Raw genomic sequence first — 20,403 nt, forward strand, 5'->3', positions numbered from 1 at the left:
CTTATGATCATATTCTCCTTATTTGTTCCTAAGTTATGGTGTTAAACAAAGGATAGATTATTTATTTATTTATTTATTTAACAGCCATTATTCACTTATGAATTCTTGAGTCAAAGCCAAAAACTTGACCTTTAACTAACAGAATCTAATTAGCTTAGCCTTGAGTCCAGGTGAACATTCGTGCCAAATTCCAAGAAATTCCTCAAGGTGTTCTTCCAACTAGGACAGTCACCCAGGCATAAAAGATAAAGTAGCCATATCAAGGCCAGACTTTGAATGCTACAAAATATTTTTATAGAAATGTAAAAGGCAGCTTACAGCGTCATTATTCCTCCTCAGCAGAGTGAAAATTGAAATAGGTCGTTATTATAGACCAATGCGCAGTTCATGCTCACTATTCATTATCTTTGTCGTGTCTGATGTTTTATGTGGTTGTCACCAAAACGCCTTTCGTAATTCCTCCCCGATTCTTGTGTAGGGAGAATGCTTTGTCAGTGACCTCTACTATCCAAATCTGCTTCTCTCTGCCCTTAAGCTAATTTATAAGCTTCTTTTCCAGGATTATCTTCCTTCCTGGTGTGCAAGCTACTGAGCACACAGGAAAAGCTAGACATACAGATTTTAGCTACAGCCATAAATGGTCTGCCATTCTGCCTGCCTCCACTCTGCATTACCACAGATATGCCGCATACAGTGGTGTGAAAAAGTGTTTACCCCCTTCCTGATTTGATAGTGTTTTGCATATTTGTCACAATTACGTTTCAGATCATCAAACAAATTTTAATATTGGACAAAGATAACCAGAGTAAATAGAAAATGCAGTTTTTAAATGATGATTTAATTGATTAACAGAGAAAAGTTATACAAACCTACCTGTTCCTGTGTGAGAAAGTAATTGTCCCTCTTGTTAAATCATGAATTAGCTCTGATTAACCACATTCTTTGGAAAGCTGAGTTCAGTTTTTACTAAAGATACTCACGGGTCTGCCAGTTCTCTGATTACTGGCAGACCTGTCAAACCAAGAAATCATTTAAATAGAATCTGTCTGACAAAGTGAAGCAGTCTAAAAGATCTCAAAAAGTAACACATTGTGCCACAATCTAAAGAAACACCTGAGAAACCAAGTCAGTGGCATCTAACTTCAGACTTTTGGGAAATATTTTGTGGACTCAGAAGACAAAAGTTGAACCTTTTACAAGGTGCGTGTCCCCTTACATCTGGCATAAAACTAACACAGCATTTCAGAAATGAGCCATCATACCAACAGTAAAACATGGTGGTGGTAGTGTGGTGGTCTGCGGCTGTTTTGCTGCCTTAGGACCTGGAAGACTTGCTCTGGTAAATGGAACCATGAATTCTGCTGTCTACCAAAACATCCTGAAGGAGAATGTCCAGCCATCTGTTCATGACCTCAAGCTGAAGCACATTTGGGTTCTGCAGGAGGACAGTGATCCAAAACACACCAGCAAGTCCACCTCGGAATAGCTTAAAAGAAAATAAAATGAAGACTTTGGAGCGGTCTCATCAAAGTCCTGACCTGAATCGGATTGAAATGTTGTAGCGTGACCTTAAAAAGGCAGCTGCTCAAACACTCTCCAATGTGGCTGAATTACAACAATTCTGCAAAGGAGAGTGGGCCAAAATTCCTCCACAGTACTGTAAAAGACTCAATGCCAGTTACTTCAAATGCTCGATTGCAGTTGTTGCTGCTAAGTGTGGCCCAACCAGTTATTAGGTTTAGGGGGCAATCACTTTTTGACACAGAGCCATGTAGGTTTGGAATCCCCCCCCCCCAATAATAAACACCTTCATTCAGGAACTGCATACATTTGTGTTATCTCTGTCAAAATATTTAAATTTGTTCAATGACCTAAAACATTTAAGTGTGACAAACATACAAAAATATAGTAAATCAGGAAGGGGGCACACATTTTTTCACACCACTGTATGTATGAAGAATGTGGTACCTTGAAAAAGACAAGTGATGCATCTGAGAAAGATGTGGAGTTCTCTGAGAGCGGGACATGTTCTAAGCATCGTGCCAACTCTCAGTCTCATAATGGACTAACACAGTGCCCTCTCAGCCTACTTTCAGCAACATAAGAGTAAAGAAGATAATGTGGAAGTCAGTAAGATAAACATTAGGCAAATACTGCACTTGGCTCAAGGTCAGAACCTTGTAAGAGCATGTTTGCAGTGCATAATTGGCAGAAAAACACAACAGCTGTACAAGCCTCTAATAAATAATAAGGTTTTAAGGTGATGGAGATGTTACTTACCTACTAGTTCTCACGCTCTACAGGCCCAGCAGCCAAGAGGCAAAGTATTCCAACACACAGTCCAAGTCAAGACTTCTAATCACTATCAATACCAATAACATCTTCCTCTAAAAACATTCCCAAGACAAACAGCACCAGTGCTAAAGCTCCATTTCACTGTCACTTGTCACATGATGAAGAAATCAATAACATCAACCAATCAGTAATGCATGAAGGAAGAAAAATTACTGAATGTAGAGTAAACAAGTTCTTCCTTATATAACTTCTTCACCCAAATAAAAAAGCAGAATCTTCCTTACCTACGAGCTACCCACAAGTATCCATGATGTTCAGCAGCAAAAATAAACCATAGCTACAGCAGAACACACAGCTACTTAGAGTTGATCTTAACCCCCCTCCTCAAAAAAATCTACTTACAGGCATCAAAAGTAACCTAAAACCGACTGTCCTCAACTAGTCACCCCAGCTTTTGGCACCGAGAATTGAAACTCCCACATTAACGGGCACCCGGGGGACAGTTGTGATAGTTGGGGAAACTAACTGAGAGCCTGTCCATGCCTGTAACAGCCAATGGAGACAGAGCTCGCATAAGCCTGGCCAACTCCCTCTTCCCGTGCTGACTCGCTATTTGACACAGTCTTGATCCCTTTTGCTCTGTCAGATGGAAAAGTGGAGCAAGCCGTATCAGCCATCCACCCCTCCTCCTGGTGGCTCTGCTGCTTGTGTGTGTGTGTGTGTGTTTGCATTTCTGTTTAATCTTAGTCTGCAACAATAGTGGGAAAAAAAACCCCAAAATGATGAAATTCTTTTGTTGGAGAGCTAGATTTAAAAAGAAAAACCAGGTAAGTACCTTGTTGTTTAGCTATGACTCCTGAGAGATCTAAAAACAATCTTTAACAAAACTAACTTTAATGAAAACTGAAACGAAACACAATGAAGTGGGTGTATAATGAACTTATCATTCCCACTGTATTATCTGATACACACTGCATAATAGCATCTTTTTGCCTTATGCAAACAAATCTCTCCATATATTTATATTTAATTTACCATCTCTGAAATAACAGTATTTAACCTAACCTAATTAAGGTTGAAGGAGGGTGTACAATGTATCCCAGAATGCACTACGCTAGAACTAGGCTGCACAAGAGAAAGAGTTTATCATCTGGCCAACATGAAATAAACAGCATGTGTGCTTGAGCTGCATTACTGTAACTCACACATCTCTTTAAATAACTTGAGAAAAAACCACTGTCCATGTAGGAAATGTAAATAAAGGGTCATGTAGGCAGTATTTAGGTTTTTTTTCAAGGAATAATACAAAAAAGACTTTGAAAGTCTTTGAAAATTCTTTACTGTGAGAGTGTGAGTAAAAAGGACAATACACAACTCAATGTGATACATACTTTGACTTTCAGGCAAGCGTTATATCCAAGGACAGGCAATACTCTGCATATTTTTTAAATCAATTCCTTCATTTACTCCGTTGTTTGATTCACAAGAGACTAACAGGGGCCTCATGACAGAGCCCAAAGCTTCCCAATATGAGAATTAAAAGTGTCATCCACTTGGCTCATTGCTACTTGCCTCCATGCTTTTCTGTAAAGTAAATGTGATTACACTTTGGCCAGATTTGTGCCCCGCTGGTTTTTTTGGCAGTGTGCAGAATATGTCTTTGACTTTTTACTTCATTTAAGGTTGGAACCTGCCAATGCCAAAGCCGATAGTGGCGCCAGATCAGTCTGAGCCCAAAGCAAGCCCCAATCTACCGTGTCAGATTGTTGATGTTAGAGCTACTTGCACTGCACATCGGGTTTTATTACTCTATGGCAGCGATGGGTGGCAGAGGGGCAGAGTGGGTTGCTTGGGTCTTTAACCACTGTTCCCCGATCAAGCCGAAGACCGCGGGGATTAGTGAAAGGATTAAATGACCTTCAGCCTTTCATAAGCTTACTACCATCCATCCATCTAAAGTGTATATTACATTTATCTCCCTCTGCTGGGTTTCATTCTTATGTATGTTTTGAAATCTCTGTGAGCCATATATTTCTGCTTTGTCACTTCCATTACAGGAGATGGAATAGTAACACACGAGTGATAAAGAAAAAACTAAATGTCTTAGTGATGCAATGTATATCCTACAGATGCCGGCACATCTTTCAAATATCTAACAAAACCACAGCAAGCCATAATGCGGCTTATTCTTCACAGCAGAGTGAGTGTGTGGAAGTCGCTGTGTCAGTACTTCAGTGGGATATCTGACTGAACCCCCCTGAGTGAGGGTCAAAGCCCAGAGAAGCTAGAAGCAAGGTCAGGAACCACAGCGAAGACCAGCTGAACACCTGCTATTGTGTCCCAGCAGAAGAGAGAAACAGGGCAAAAAATAAGCAAGAGGAGGTTGGATGACCAAGACTGACTTAGTTATTATTTCTATTTTTATCTCAAGGCCTTGTGTAAAATACCACCATACATGTTCACACAATGCGTACTCTCGTAATAGCTGCTTTTTGCTTACCTGAGCTTCTAGTTTTGAAGCGTGTAAAACTTTTATGAGGGCTAAATGTAGCAGCTTCCATTCAAGGCAGCGAGGCAAATGAAAACAGGTTGAGACTTGGTTGAGGGGACAGGCACACGGGGGAAGACTGGGAGGGATGGCGAGCTCAACGATTTGGGTGGGCAGATGGTACCGACATATGGGCCTGTTAGGGGCTAAATAAATAAATAAACACTCGCACATAAATACTGAGATGAACTGTGAGTGCCACACACTGTCGGCCAACTTAGCCAGCTGAGAGAGAGAGAGCGAGAGCGCAAATGGGAGAGAGCTTCCGCTGAAATGGCTGGCAGATTTCTAAATAGAACCACTGCAGAAAAAACATGCGCGCACACACAATTGTGATGGGGATGACAATAGGCTTTGCAGATTTGAGCCTCAGTGTGATGCCTAATCTCCAAGTAAGTGTACATCATCAATGTGGGTATTTTAACAAAAGAGGGGGGTAAAAGATACAGAGAGAATATAATCTGTGTTTCAAATGTGGATGCATTTGGGTGCACTAAATATAGTCTCCATATACAGGTCATGGAGTGGCAACGCTTTTTCTTCCATCTCCCCTTTCTGCCTCTGTCTGGTTCAGCTGCTGCCGTGTCTGCCTTGCCTGCATGCTACTATCTATACATTCTCCACCTCTCGCCTACCTCCTCCTCAACCCTCAAAAGCTTGTGGCTAGTTCCTGAGAGAGGCGTTATCCTGCAAATTCTCCACCCATATCAACTGTGCACTAATGCCAATCTTTTGTCAGGATCTGGCGTTCGGCATAGGGAAACAAATATAGTAAGACTGATAGGGTATTGGTGCCTGTCTGCCTGTCTGCTTGCCTGCTTGCTCTCTGAGCAATTTACAGATGTTTGTGCACATAAATTGTACAGGTGATCATCAGATTCAAATCAGAAATTCATTTTTGACTTCCTCTGGCTGTAATGTACCACCTGCCTTCATTTCACTGCCTCACACATTTCCATAGAAGCATCTTTGTACCCAAAGATGATGTCATGAGCACTTGTTTATAGGCTGTTTATACTGAGAATTTCAAGTCTGTACATGGGTTCAATGTGTAAGCAACTATTTCAACAGTAACCTATCCTCGACAATTTTTGAGAGTAGCTGGCTGACATGAGCATTAAAAATGCAGATACTCCCTTATGCTCCTACCTTGCTTCGGTACTTGCGAGTGAAACATTCTTTTTTTCGTTGATTATGTTTCTCGGTACAGGATATCGAAAGCAGCCATAAAGCATGCTAAATGTAATTAAACACTGTATCTGTGGCATGCCGATATAAATATGTCAAATGAACCGAGGTCAGGATGCTTGTCTGTATGCATCTTTAGATTTCTACAAGCACATTACCAAAGCCTTGGCAAAAAACCAAAAAACAAACCAAAGAGTGCATTCCTTCTTGTGCACGCACGTTTTTGATTGGTTGACATCACTGCCATCTCGCCACTTTATATTCTGCTTGGCTCTCTGCCCTCGTCATGTCTGCAAATTTAATTTGATTGCAGCTGTAATCTGCCAGCTAGTTAATTGACTTTGCCAAGCATTGTTCCTCTCCTGCCTTAATGGAGAAGGGGTAGTTTGATAAGTTACAACGTCTTATCCTGTCCCTGCAAACCTGCACTCCCATTGTGTGCTTTGGTCACCAGAGAGTACTCTTCTAAAACTGGGTAAACTAATGGGATCTCCAGGGAGAATTTGAGCTGACCTGAATTTTCTGTCATCCGTCTTGTTGTCACATTAGACTGGAAGGTCTTCAGTGATGGCCCTCTGACAAATTCAATTCTTAAGTTATCGGTTGCTGTGAATCATCATATGTCAAATATGTTTCCAAAAATAATTTATATTCTCATACAGCCCAGCTGGATTAGCAAATACATTTTGAAGAAAAGTGATATCATCATGATTGCATTTTTATTGACAATAAAAATGACATCACTGTCAGTCTGTACTCGGGTCACATTCACTCAAAAAAAGGAAGTCAGTCATATTTATACTGAAACTGTTGGGTTAATGGCAGTTCAGGCAGGACCACTTTAGCAAAAAGATTATTGATATTTCAGTCTATACTAATTTATTATTTGGCAAAGTCCCTTTGTTGTGGCACCTTCTAGATCTTCCAAATACACTCATGAAAAGTCAAAGATGGCAAGAGGAGCAGCACAATCGCTACCACTTAACACGGCAATGACAACAGAGACAACAGATATTACATTAAGTAAAGGCTTCCTCTCATCACCCCCAAACGGTTGCATGGTTGCAGATGGCTGCCCCTCCCTGAGCGGTTCTGCTGGAGGTTTCTTACTGTTAAAAGGGATTTTTTCCTTTCCACTGTCACCCCAGTGTTATAGGGGGATTGTTGTTGGTGTTTTCTCCCTGTTAATGTAGAGTCTTTACCTTACAATATAAAGCGCCATGAAGCAACTTTTATTGTGATCTAGGGCTACATAAATACAATTGAACTAAACCAAATTGTACGATACAACATGAGATGAGGATTGGGGGTGCAAGTGGGTTGTGAATCAGTTTACGGACTGCAGTTGTGCAGAGGATGGTAGCTGGGCCATGAGCTTTTGTGAACTTGTATTTAGCTCATCTGGTCTGTCAGAATTGCAGCTAATCTTACAGTCAAGCTAGAAGAAAGCATGGGTGGAGACCACAGCATGACATAAATGATTGCAATCTCATTGCTTTTGAAATAGCTGCTGTGAAGACAGGAACCAGGTTTGCGATCACTTGCAGTCAATTGCCATCTTCAAAATGACTTTGGTGTGTGAAGATGGTGGTGAAACAAAACAATAAAATAAATGGATAAGAAGATAGGGCAGTTATATTCTATTTGTGACAATGCCGTAGAACTGATGAATTGGCATTTGCAATCTGTTGTCACTTGTATATACAGGAGTTCACATCACCATCATTCAGAATCCAACTAGAACCTATTTGAAATGTGAAATTATGAAATTCCTTCACAAATAGTGACTTTGTTGGTGCAAGATGGCGATTTACCTGTAAAGTTAAAGAGGCACTCAACAATCTAAAGTGTTTGATTTTTTGAAATTTAGTGCTGGTCAAGTGTAACATGAACTCCTACCAGAGCAGACTATTATGCCAAATTTCAGTCCAAAACACACACAAGTTAAGAAGTTGGGATGTAAAATTCGTTAACACAAATATCAATAAGTGCACGACTTTAAACATCTTAATTAGTTTGGTTTAAAGATTCCAAGGTCCACTATTACTGAACTGGGAGAGAATGAATGTGGCAACATTAGTACTGGAATTTTCTTCCAATAATGACATGTTTTCGATGCTTTGGGGACTGTCGATAGCGTGCGCACTTTTAATGATTTTAATACATGCTTCAGTGTGTGACCAATTTAGAGTTACCACACTTAATGGCTACCTTTAATTTTCTGCACATCATTAGGGGTCTCCTTTGAGGCACAACAGATGATCATTAGCTTTTAGTTATTTGTTATGCTACAATACAGCTCTAGCATTTTTAAATGAAACAGCCAGATTCACAGCCAGAACAAAAAAAATCAGTAAAAAAAAAATTCATTGCTCAAATGTTAAATTGATATCCAGGATCTAACAACATCTCCCGTCTTTCATACAGCTGATTACCCACACTCACTATGTTAAAGGCACTGGTACTTATATAGCACCTTTCTACTTAATTTGAGTACTCAAAGTGCTTTCTTTCTTTCATCCAATAACACACGCACATTCATAGCGTGTTTCTTTATCTACACCTAAGCACTTTTATCTAACATTCAAAACACACACCACACAAATAATGGGACAAATCAGGCAAATGTTTCATTCAACGCTGGGCCTCTAAGAGCCGGGATTCGATTCACTGACCCTGGTAGGTTGGTAGACAGCTCACCCAACCACCTGGTTCTTCAACCAGCTTTTGTTGCAAGTCAGTCATTGTGGTGTGTTGGCTGATTTGTAACAAATACTGTTTGGTTCCACATGCTACTGAGCCCCCAGTTTTTTAAATGAATACATTTATAGATTGGCAATATGTCTTGTTTCTTCAGACTTTAACCATCCAATGCAATAAATGGCACCAAATAATAGTCAATAGCAGAATAAGCTGTTTGGCAGTGGAAGAAAAGATTTGGTAAGTTTTTCACTGTGCAACCCACATAATCAACTCTGTTGCTCAACCCCCACACAAAACACGGCATCATTTAAGGAAAAGTAAACAGGCTTTCCAATGGTTTAAGCTTTATTCTCAGGCAAGACTGTTACAACAAAGAAATAACTGACCAAAAACAAATTTCCTTAATTTTTGCGTTTATACTTAAAGTGTAACTAGGCCATGAACTGAAACCAAAGCCTGGTTTTAAGATCAACTTTGCTATTGACAGACTATCTGATCAATATGTGGGTTAATGGTAAATGCAGTATGATCAATTGTCCTGGTTTATATTATTTAGTTCACTAGCTGGCTCACAATACAGAGCAAAGAAAAAAAGAAAACTGTCTGTGACGTACTTAGATAGTATGTCTATTAAGACATAAAGAAATGCAAATTAAACTGCCAACAAGGTAAACGCTACACAAGAGAACTGCAACAGAGAAAAAGCTGCACCCACAGAGGAGTTCTGAGTTAGCCTGCAGTTGAACTGTTAGGAGCAGTGAAATAACAGTGTTTGTTCCCACTGACTAATTTAATTAAGAGAAACTCTGAGAACTTCATTACAATGTTCTCAGATCATTAATAAAATGAATCTGACTGGGCATGAGCACACATGCGAGATAAACATTGACACACACACAAACACACGCACAGTCATTTCGATTTTTTTTTTTTTTTTTGACTGACAGACATGTATTACTGCACTGTACACACAAACATTTACACGAGTGTCAGAGTCACTGTGAGTAACTTACGGGTTTCCATAGTCCCAGACAACGCACTGAGGATCTGATGTACCCTGCAAGATACAGGGTGGGGGGAGGTGGGGGAGGGGGGAGAGGAGAAGATAAGCTGTTATTGCCAGTCAAGAGGATGAGTGAGAGAGAAGGCAGCAGAGAGAGAAGACAGAATAGCTCATTGCCAGAGGAGAAAGAGTGATGCTCCATGGATGATGGTGAGAAGTAAACAGACAATGAAAGAGAAGGATTGAGATAGACGACAGGAGGGAGAGATGGAAAAAAAGAGTCATTGTCAGAGGACAACGCAGCGAATAGCTGCTTCTGCTGCTGCAGCTGAAGAGAAAAAAAGGTGCATGAGCTATAAATTGAGAGTTTTAGAGATGACAAAGGAAAAGCCATTTCATGGACAATAACTAGGGTCGTAAACATCCTGTGGGGTAACAACATTAACATTCTTCACTTAAGTGCAACCACAGCAAAAAGTAGTCAGGTAAGTGTAAAAAGCTATGAAGTAAAATGTTATTAATTAAACATCTGGCCCTTTAAGAGTGTGCAAAGTTTCACCAATGTACCAATTTTTTCTTTTTAAAAAAGCAAAGTCAAAGTGACTGGATGCTGGTGATTTGCTCTCAGCTTACCCTTAATCCATTTAGTCATTGAAGCTAAAGTTCGCTCAGTGGCGTGTGGTGGCATAGAAAGACTTGTCATGACTCAATCAGAGAATCAATCATGGGATCAATATCTTTAACCAGCTCATAGCAACTTGTTCCACCAGAGATCCTCAGTGATCTCTGCATCGATCACTTTTTAAATGGAGCATCTATGTCCTTTCAACCTGTGTGCTTGGTAACGAGTGGACTGTGACTGGGTTTTGTCTGAATCAAATGGTTATTTGAGACATTTTCAATCAAGTGACTGAAAACACTTAAAATGGAGCTTTGGACCTGACTAAATCAGCAACTATTTAAGAACCAACTATTAAAAACATTTTCTTGGTTCTGTGGGGTAACAAAAAAGGGTCCAGCTTCAATTTTAGTATCCACAACTGAAATGCTGGTATTCCACTGGGCCAACGCTGAGGAAAATCTACCATTATGTTGGTCCTTCCTGAATCCTGCATTAGGCACTTTGCCTTTGAGCTCCCCCTTATGGCAAAGGGGATTATAGCAGTAAGCCTACAGCCAGAGTGCTGTGCACATTATAAAAAGGATAATGTGATCTTAACTGAAGCCTCAGGAAAATCTGAAGAAATTACTTCTCAAGTTAAAATTCTTTCTGATTATTAACTATATTTGAAATTGACAAAAAAAAGGAAAGTAAGACATGCACATTGTAGCCTGAATTGTGAGGATTTATTCCTCTACAGGCAAGGTCATCCTTCCTTCTCTGAACAGTTCATTACTGATCTCCAATGAATCAGTGCATCCAGGGATCTCTGCATGACTGGACTTGAGAGGACAGGATGATGCAACATTTATATACTCTGGATCAGAGACTGGGTGACACGGATTGATGGATGACAGTGCTTTGTTCTGCCTCACACACAGACAGCCACCACCGACTATAGATGTCCCGTGGCGTGCATTAGCGTGCTGAGCTCTGTTAGCATTCAGCTATCAATCAACGAGTGTCCTATTGGACCGTTCGCTACAGCGGGATTGACACCTGTGCACTCCTGCGGTGTCTGCCTCTTTTTTTAGTGCTCATACTTTGCATAATGACAGCGCTCAGCTGATGGTTATCAAAGGGAGAAACGTGCCTCTGCAATCCTAACAGTGGCATTTGTGGACAGTGATAGCTGGTATCTACCTTAAATACTCTGTCTTTTTTTTCTCTCTTCAAAGGAACAGCAGTTTCCTTTAATGCATTCTGCAATACATGCAGTAATGAATACTGGCTGTGAATGGGCTAAGCTAATATGATGAAATGAGCTAATGTAACAAAACATGACTGCTCTGGTCTTAAAAGCACTTCACTTTAAGATCATAGGTTTAGAGTATGAAATGGAGAAAACCAGGATGATCCTTTTTGACTGATGAAAATGACCTAGATTACATTGAAATTACCAGGAAAGCTTATGGCTCAAGCTAACCAGAACTTTCTTTCATAATTTAAAAGGCTACATTAAGGATGGCTGAAGGAGGGGTTGTGGTGTAACACTTGGCATATGGTCTACAGCAGGGACACGGGACTTTCTGGCCTCCTGCTTTCTACCTACCATTAAAGACACACATACACACGCACACACACATTAGGACACCGGGGAGATACACAGGGAGTCTGACTGGAGCAGATGTCCTCTCAGAGAAGACATGACCCAGCACAGAGACCCTAACATTCCCTTATGAGAGTGAAGCCTGAGGCAGCTGTTGCCAGGCCACTGCTGTAGCAGCTGGATGTTTCTACACTGGCCAAAGTCGACACAACTACAGAAGACACTGTATTCTGCCCTCTTAAAGCAAAAGCATTATTTATGCTGTGTTAATATTATACAGAAAAACTGGAAAGAAGATTTTTGGACATTTTAAGTTGCACTTATTCTCAAGAGTTAACTTCTAGAGCAGTGGCTGCTTGTTAGCCGACTCTGTCCAAATGTAACCTTTAAAGGCGCTCCTACTCAGATGTTGTTACCTTTATGAAGTTCTATCATAAATACAGCCAATTTTAGCACTAGAAGACATGACGTTGCTCAGCTTCCTTTTAAAATTCTCTCTTGTATTTTGTATTCAGGAGCTGCTAAAAGCCCAATTAATTTCAAGTAGCAATTACAGAATTGTGTGACTATGATTAAAACCTGGTTACAGTTTAAATGAAGGCAGAGTGGTGCTGTGGTTAGCACTCTCACCTCACAGAAAGGTTCCTCACTTAAACTTCAGTCGGGGTTTTCCTGCTTGTTTTTTTATGTTCCCCCTGTGCTTCTGTGAATTTCTTCCAAATTTTTCCAAAACCAGGTGTTATATTCCTTTAAAAAAAATATAAAGATTAGGATGAGGATAATATTTACCATGCTGCTTCCAGGTCCTGACTTCCACCCTTCCCTGCTACTGACTCTTGATGATCTTGTTTTTCATGTCCTTGGCTGAAGTCGGAGTCCTGCAGCCAATGGGTGCTCTCCAAAGTTGATAAAAGCTGACCAATTTTTTTCATTGTTAGAGCAGCATTTGTTTTTGAGTGTAGCCTTACCTGTTTTTGTTAGGTTTCCTAAGTCTCTGGCTTGCTTTTTTTTTTTGCTAAACCTGAATGATTTATCCTCAGTTGTTCTGCCTTCTGTTGCAGTCGCCAGAAGATACTTGTAAGGGAGAGCTGCCATTTTCTTTTGATGTACATCTTTTTCCCTTATTTTTCTTTGGTTGACATGTAGTTGATGTATAGATTTGTAACCTTTCTTTTGATGGAGTTTTATTTTAAGTTAGAGCTTTTTTGTTTGGTGTACTCGCCTTATGCTTCATTGTTAACATTTTGGCAATAAATTGTTTAAACCAACCCAAACAAACTCCTCATGTTCCCCCATCTAGTATTATGTTACTCCCTTTACCTGTAGACCATTTTGGGAATGTAACATAGTTTGGAGCCCATGTCGAGGACTTCTCATACCAGCACAGGATGGTGGAAGTTTGGTTTTGGAGACTGTTTGGTTTTTGGGTCTGTTAACAGTTGTGAGTATGTCAACTGATCCGTTTGACTTAAGTTTCAGAAAGAACCTTCTTGGAAGGAATAACATCTGTGTACCAAAGATGATTTGTTGTCATAGTGGCACACTTTAAATTAAATAACATTTGAATTAAAAGAGAGATGATGAAGAAGGGAGTAAAGTACTCGCTGGAACACAGCATAAGCAAACCTAATTCTAGTCCGTGGAGTTCTTCCTGTCTGGTCATGGTACGCATCGCTTCCTCACAGGCTTCCGTAAAGTGAACGCAGACAGTGTCTGTTTTTTTCCAATACCTCACGCTGAGCACTGTATAGACAGCATCAGCTCAGCAACAGATGGCAGTAAGTTAGACCTTACAGGTTACTGGCAAATCCTGCTTACTGAAAGAGCTTCTGAAGTCTCAGCATTTGTTACGCCTGATCACTTTTTGCAGTGTACTGTGATGGCCTTTTGAGATGAAAAATGCACCTGTGACCTTTCAAAGGCTAATGACCACTGTCCCGGGTAATGTTTCAAACTGCAATATTTATCTGGTTGATGTGGTTATTTATTCTCCCCGCTGGGCACAGCACATTGCAACAGTGAATCATTTTTTTTGATTGATTAGCAGACGCTTCTCTGACACTAAACTTGGCAACGTGTGAGTTTGGCAAGGCCACTGTCACCTAACTTTTGAAGGAACCTTGCTATGACCAGATTCATCCCGTTGAGGCTAAGGTTTCTGCCATTGTTACCTTTCCTGTACCTACCTCCAGAAGGGAGATAGGTACATTCCTAGGGATGGCTAGATACTAGTTCTTTCTATAGAAATTCTCCCAAGTAAAGGCACCTCTAACTAGGTTTTGCAGCCCAATGTAGCTATTTGTCTGGACCACTGAATGGCAATGTGCTGTCCTTGCTGCTCCAGATTTTTCCAAGCCTTTCCATACTCCTGTCATTTTTTTTATACATACAGTTTTGCTTCAGCTTTTTGTATGTTATAACCTGCTCTTCTCTGTGGCTGGCAAGGACCAATAACAGCACAAACAAGAGTAGCACACAGACCGATTGTTTGTGACACTGCCTCTTGGAGAAAATAACCAACAACAACATATAGACAACATCTGCAAAGTTGCCTGTAGTCTGTGTGCAAGGCCACTGTAAAACCATGTTTTCTCCTTTAACCATAAGATGGAATGACGAACTGTCCAGCCCTATGTCAGCAAGGATAAGCTGCACCTCAGCCCTCATGAAATTTTGCACGTGTCGGGTCTGGTGAAAATGTACGTATTTTATGGGTCTTAAACATGGGCGGTTCAACATGACTCTACATCGCCACCTACAATGTCTTTATTAAAGTACTAGTGGCAACATGAAGTAAACATTAGGTGATAATCATCATCACTTCAACTTTCATTGGTGGTTCATCAAATTCCGTACAGCAGCATGACTTTTAATTGATGGACGTTCTTTATCGCCACCTAGTGTTCACAGAAGGTGATCGGCGGTAAATTTATACAACACCCAATTACCATCCCAGGCTTAATTCATTCATGTTAGCACGTAAAACGTCTCACCTTCAGCACACCTGGATGTTCACTGAGGTGCAAGGGCCATACTATTGCTGCTTTAATTTAACTTGAGACTATTCAGTTGATTAATGAGTAATATAGGACTGAGTATTTCTGATGCATGGCATATCAAGGGACTGGAAGCATCTGCTGCATTAATTGTCATCATTCTTCCTTTAAAAAAAAAAATCCATTTACAATTCCCACCCCAATATTTAGAATAATTTGATATACATGGTATATATTGTTTAAAAGAGTAACAATTGCGTCTCATCCACTTGTTTAGGGTGTGCATGTGATCTACTCTATGTGGCAGCCCTGTGCTGTGTGCCAGATAAGTGTCTGTCCTCAGCGGGAGCCTCTGGTTTCTAGTACAAAGCAGCATGCAAGGATCAGCATTAAGGCATCATCTGCTAGAAAGAGGGTGTGCAACCTGCAAAACCTTTGCTTTGCCAAAAGCGTTAAAAAGCAGAATAATAGGAAGATAAAAGATAGAGGCATATAAAGAAACTGCCATAATTGTGTAATGAATCAGTAGTTTACAGCAGGGAGATGAACTCACAGGGAATAGCGAATGAATACTAAGTCTTTTTTAATGAAACTTTGCAATACTTTTGACCCTCAAGTCCTGGTCGACACAGCAAGAAACTGATTCCACTTTCATTTTAGCACGTCTGCGTCTATATATAGTGTGTGTGTGTGTGTGTGTGTGTGTGTTTGTGTTGTCAGGAGGGAGCCGTTAAATATTTAACATTATCTTCAAAACTATGTCCACCTTTACACAGCAGAATGCCCAAAGAAACCCACATCACATCGAGGTCGTGAAGCATGCCTCTCATTAATCTAGCACTTAGTCCTTTTCCGCTGAAGACACCCCATGAGTCGTTATAATAACGCACTCCAATGTAATATAAACTGAACAGCTACCAGGAGACAGCGCGATACAGGGAAGTCAAAAAGGTCTGCATTTATTCAGGCAATTCACCGAGCGCTATGGCACTTTATAGCATGCAGCACTTTGAGCTTCATCTGAACTTAGAAAACATGGGTCGGCTGGGAGAAGAGGAGTTGCTTAAAGCCTTAAACAAATTTATTTTCTTGGGAAATACTTACGACAAGCATAAAAATTCATGTACTTTATTTATTTTCAATGTTTTTGTTTTTTTTTTTCATTTGGGAAACTTTAGATGATGAAAATAAAAAGAGATGATGTGATGCATTCCTTCATTCCCTAAAACTGCTTGCAAGGCAATCTAACTTTTGAAGATTTAGAACATGCTCAGTGGTCCGAAGCAGAAGCTTAGCGGTCTTGAATAGTTGCCAGAGAAAAGAAAACAGCTTTTTATATACTTACATTTAATAGCGGTGACAGCTCCACCACCACCATGGGCTCACTGGGTTGTGGTTCCGGTCGTATTGTCACGGTCAGGATTTTGGAGTTGATCACCGCAGGCGGACTGTAAAGATATTCGTTTTTTTATTATTATCTTTTTTGTTTTTTAGACAAGTGTTTCTGTACATTCAAGATGGAGCTGAATGGGCTCTATGACTTTGGAGAAAGACCAAAAATAATACATACAAATACCAACAAATAACAAAAACAAAGTAGTAGGAGGTGAGGAAAGCTAAAGAGAGCGCCTGACTAAAAACAGAATACTGCACCCATTAACATTCATCATGGCTACAGAGTGAAAAGGGTTTTAACAGATCCAGCTAATCCACAACCAAGAGCAGTGACCTGAATAAAAGGGCCCAGGGCCAGCATAAACACCATATCACAATGGCCTTTTTCACAACCTCCTGATTTCTTCTAACTTTTATTACTGCATGTTCTGTGCAAGTTTTGGGACCCATTAGGCCCACACCCAATCCAAGCTCAGTGTACACTTCCAAAAATATACTGGCAACTCAAAGGAAGGGGGAAAACATCTAGGGAAGTGTGCTTTTTGATAAGTGTGATAAGTAAGCAGGCGCAAGGACACAAGAGAAGCAGCAGAGTTGTAAAACAGAAGAAAAGACATATGGAAAACTGGAAGTTTGAAAGGAGGGAAGGAAAAAATAGAAGAAAATGCACAGAAATAAAGAGAGACTGTTGTAAGAATGAAGAGACCACGAGAGAGATTAAAAAGTCAGACAAAGCGCAAGAAAAAAATGAGTTACAGAAAGGTAAAAGAAAGGACAGTGAAAAGATAAGAATGAAATGTGGTTTTAAATCCTCAATAACAATAAAGAATAATTAAGTACTCACGTCGCTGGAGGTAAAATGATGCCAAGTGTCCTGTACAAGATGGCTCCAATGACATAGTACATTGTAGATTCTGTTTCAGCTTCTTGCTCTGAAAGAAAAGAAAATCAGTACGGTTTAATACCTTCAAAATCAACTCCAAATCTTTCAGCCCATCTGCCGCTTTATTCCATATCCACCTTGTTATCTTGTTCAAAGGCCCTTGTTGCCGAAAACTAAAATACAATGAAATTTTCACAACAACAAAAACAGCTTGAGGCAAATGGAAAATATTTCATATCTACCATTTTATTTCAACCAAAAAAAAAAAGTCAAACAACTCAAGACTAGAATCTGGTGCTAAAACTCATCAATGGCTATACACTGATGCTAGGAGCACAATGAAAATGACATGACACTTGTGACAAGTTCAAGACGCAACTTTAGGCTGTGGTGCGTAAATGCTCTCTTTGATTTATTGCTGCCCTTGCTAATCAGTGTCAAAAATACAAGTAACAGTATGCACTGGCTCAAAGTTGTTAGGACAGCTACTCTCTCGTGATTTCTGAGAATAGAAGTTGTAGACTAGTGACGGGGAAAGTAAAGAGAGCAGTTCTAACCTGTTGTGCTAACCAGCATTTCTACAGTACTTAGATGTAAAAAATAATTTTAAAAATGGCCGTATGTTGGCTTTGTTGGGATAAACTGAAATATAAATAAGTAACTGAAGCCATGTGTAACCATATTCTGCAATGGGATATTGAGCCTACCGAGGAAGAAATCAATGCTACTGCTACTAGCACTGCTAAGGTTAGCCAACTCTGCAAACTATAATCAAACAACCTATGAATTTGCAATGTCACACATAGCATAAAGTGTTGCAAATTTCAGCAACATTTAAAACACACTTGAATTAATCAAGAACGTAATTAACAGTTTCATGTATCTCCTAAAATACAGATATAATATATGTTTGGCTAACATTTAACATTGCACGTTTAAAGTGTGCGTAGTTTTAAATGTTTTGCTGCAGTGTTGTTCTCTTGTTTAAACGCCCAGAAAATTAGTCGCTAGGAACGCTCCTAATGTTTAACACTGTTTAAATATGCATGACCTATATGCATGCAGCTGTAAGAAACAAACATAACTTGATCTCCTGACATTTCATCAAAACCTGGATTGCATTCATTATTCATCTGTTTCATTCATAAACTCCTTCAGACAGGTCTGTGTTTGCCCTTCCACGTAACCGGTGAGTAGTAGTATGTATAATGTGATTGATTTAACAGTGCAGCACCTCTGGTGCATTGATAATAGACAATAGAGGATAGTGGAGAAATAAAAGTAGTTGACAGGATAGCTTAAACCTAATAACCCTCTTTTCTTTTAAAATTATTTTTTACATCTAAGTACTGCAGAAATGCTAGTTAGCACAATAGGTTAGAACTGCTCTCTTTACTTTCCCCGTCAAGGATAAGCCTGATGATTTGCCATAAAGTCTGTAGTTTTACTATTTAACATAAATTAAGTTTGAGCTAAGTTGCACTGGTCAACTAAATGATTAGATTTACCTGTCTCATCAACCTGAAATTTCAGCCTCATTTAAATGTACTCCTAAAGTGACACTAACACACTCTGTTGGCTACATCAAAATAAGAAATGTGAGAATATTGCAGTGCCTTCCCAAAGTTTCTGGCAGCTACATATTCCATATCCGGAGTAATTATGCTTCTCAGCTGAAAACACAAGTCAGGTGCAAGACGCTGGTTTCACACTTTCTGTGGGTGGAGACACTGTGTCAATTTGTTTCCTTTGAGCAGTTATAGTAGCTCAGCAATACTGTATATCTAGAACTGCTGAAGTACCAAAGCCTCATTCCTAAAAGCAAGCCTTTTACCAACATGCACTAAACATGAGTAAAGAAAAGTCAGTGTGTCAGACAACTTCAGACACTGTCCTTGTCCCTCTCGCTTTATGTTAGTTCCAAATCCCCTTTCTTCCTCTTCTCCTCCACCTCAGCACACACCCCTCTTATCTATCTCTGTTGTTGTTGCTATTCTCCCACCCAATTTTCAACTTTTTCACTCTTTTCAATAGTCCTCTTTTACACCCCCTTGCCTTCCATCGCTCTATTCAGTGTTCTTTTGCCAAAAAGAGCAGGAGCTCCCAAGGAGATGTAGTGTCCCTCTGTAAATGTCACTTTGTCTCAAGTGAGAGGAGGCAGAAGGAAGCAGAAGGGGGAAAGTATGAGGGAAAGAGTTCATGCTGAGAGATGCCACTCCCTCCTTTGCCCTTTTAGGCTGAGAGAAGCAATGGAGAGGCATCAGCAGAGAGAGTGGGGGGAGAAGAGGAGACAGAGAGGGCTGATGGTATCAGACACACTGGGTGACTCATCCAAAATCTGTCTGCCTGCTGCCTAAGAGGTAATACTTGGGAAGAGAGATAGCTATGCAAAGACAGACGAGGAGAGAAAGAGGAAGAGACAAAAAGATCTCAACTGTGGAAAAAACGCAATTGTGAGACTTGCGAGGAGGCAAAAAAAACAGATCAAAGTCAGCATGAGAAAGCCTGCGAGTTTGATGGATCCTAATTGGACAGTGTCTGCCAAGGCATGCAAATGAGAAAGTCAATGTATTATGGGTAAATGGTAAATCTATGTGAGGGGGTGGCACTCCTACGCTTGAGGATGATTAATACCACAAAAGCACTCAATCACAAAACTCTAATTTCCCATGAACAGACTTTTTGTCACTCTGCCCTTGCTAAACATCTAAATGATTGGTGGTCAGCTGTAATCCAGGAAAATGGCAAACCACCAGTCACCAGCTGTGAACTTTAATATGTCATTGATCAGGAAAAGATATGCCCGCAGTTGATTCTAAGCCATAACTTAGCAGTTTAATCGAAGACAGAAAGCTCCCTGTCAGTTGGTTTTTTCTTTCGTCCTGAATTTTCTGTACTTTTCTATTTTGCACACCACAACAAGTGTGGTCTCCTGCTTAAATAAACATATTGATCAGGCTCAGGCTACTTTGGTTCAGTGATGCCAATATTACCACTAGCTGCCGTCTATTTAACTTCTAAGTTGCTCAATTGCTTTAAATGTTGGAAACTCCTAAACTGACCCAACTTTTCACGACACGTGTATATGAGATTGTGAATATCCAATGCAGCTGATGGTTTTTGCCCTAGCAGCTCACTACTAATAGGTCTGAATGAATTCCCATGGCACTGATTTCATCTGG

General features: G+C 40.1%; 1 protein-coding gene across 1 annotated transcript in view; it reads right to left on the bottom strand.

Annotated features, from left to right (window-relative positions):
* adgrb2 (adhesion G protein-coupled receptor B2) overlaps nucleotides 1–20,403 on the bottom strand; it is a 170,297-nt gene that overhangs the window by 75,131 nt on the left and 74,763 nt on the right. The window contains exons 12-14 of the mRNA XM_039605297.1: nucleotides 17,183–17,270; nucleotides 16,289–16,391; nucleotides 9,748–9,791 (exon numbers count right to left, since the gene is read on the bottom strand). Coding sequence (XP_039461231.1) covers nucleotides 9,748–9,791; nucleotides 16,289–16,391; nucleotides 17,183–17,270 — 235 coding nt within the window. The remainder of the gene's footprint in view (nucleotides 1–9,747; nucleotides 9,792–16,288; nucleotides 16,392–17,182; nucleotides 17,271–20,403) is intronic.

This window comes from Oreochromis aureus, linkage group 22, assembly GCF_013358895.1.
Source record: "Oreochromis aureus strain Israel breed Guangdong linkage group 22, ZZ_aureus, whole genome shotgun sequence".
Classification (NCBI taxonomy): Eukaryota; Metazoa; Chordata; class Actinopteri; order Cichliformes; family Cichlidae; genus Oreochromis; species Oreochromis aureus.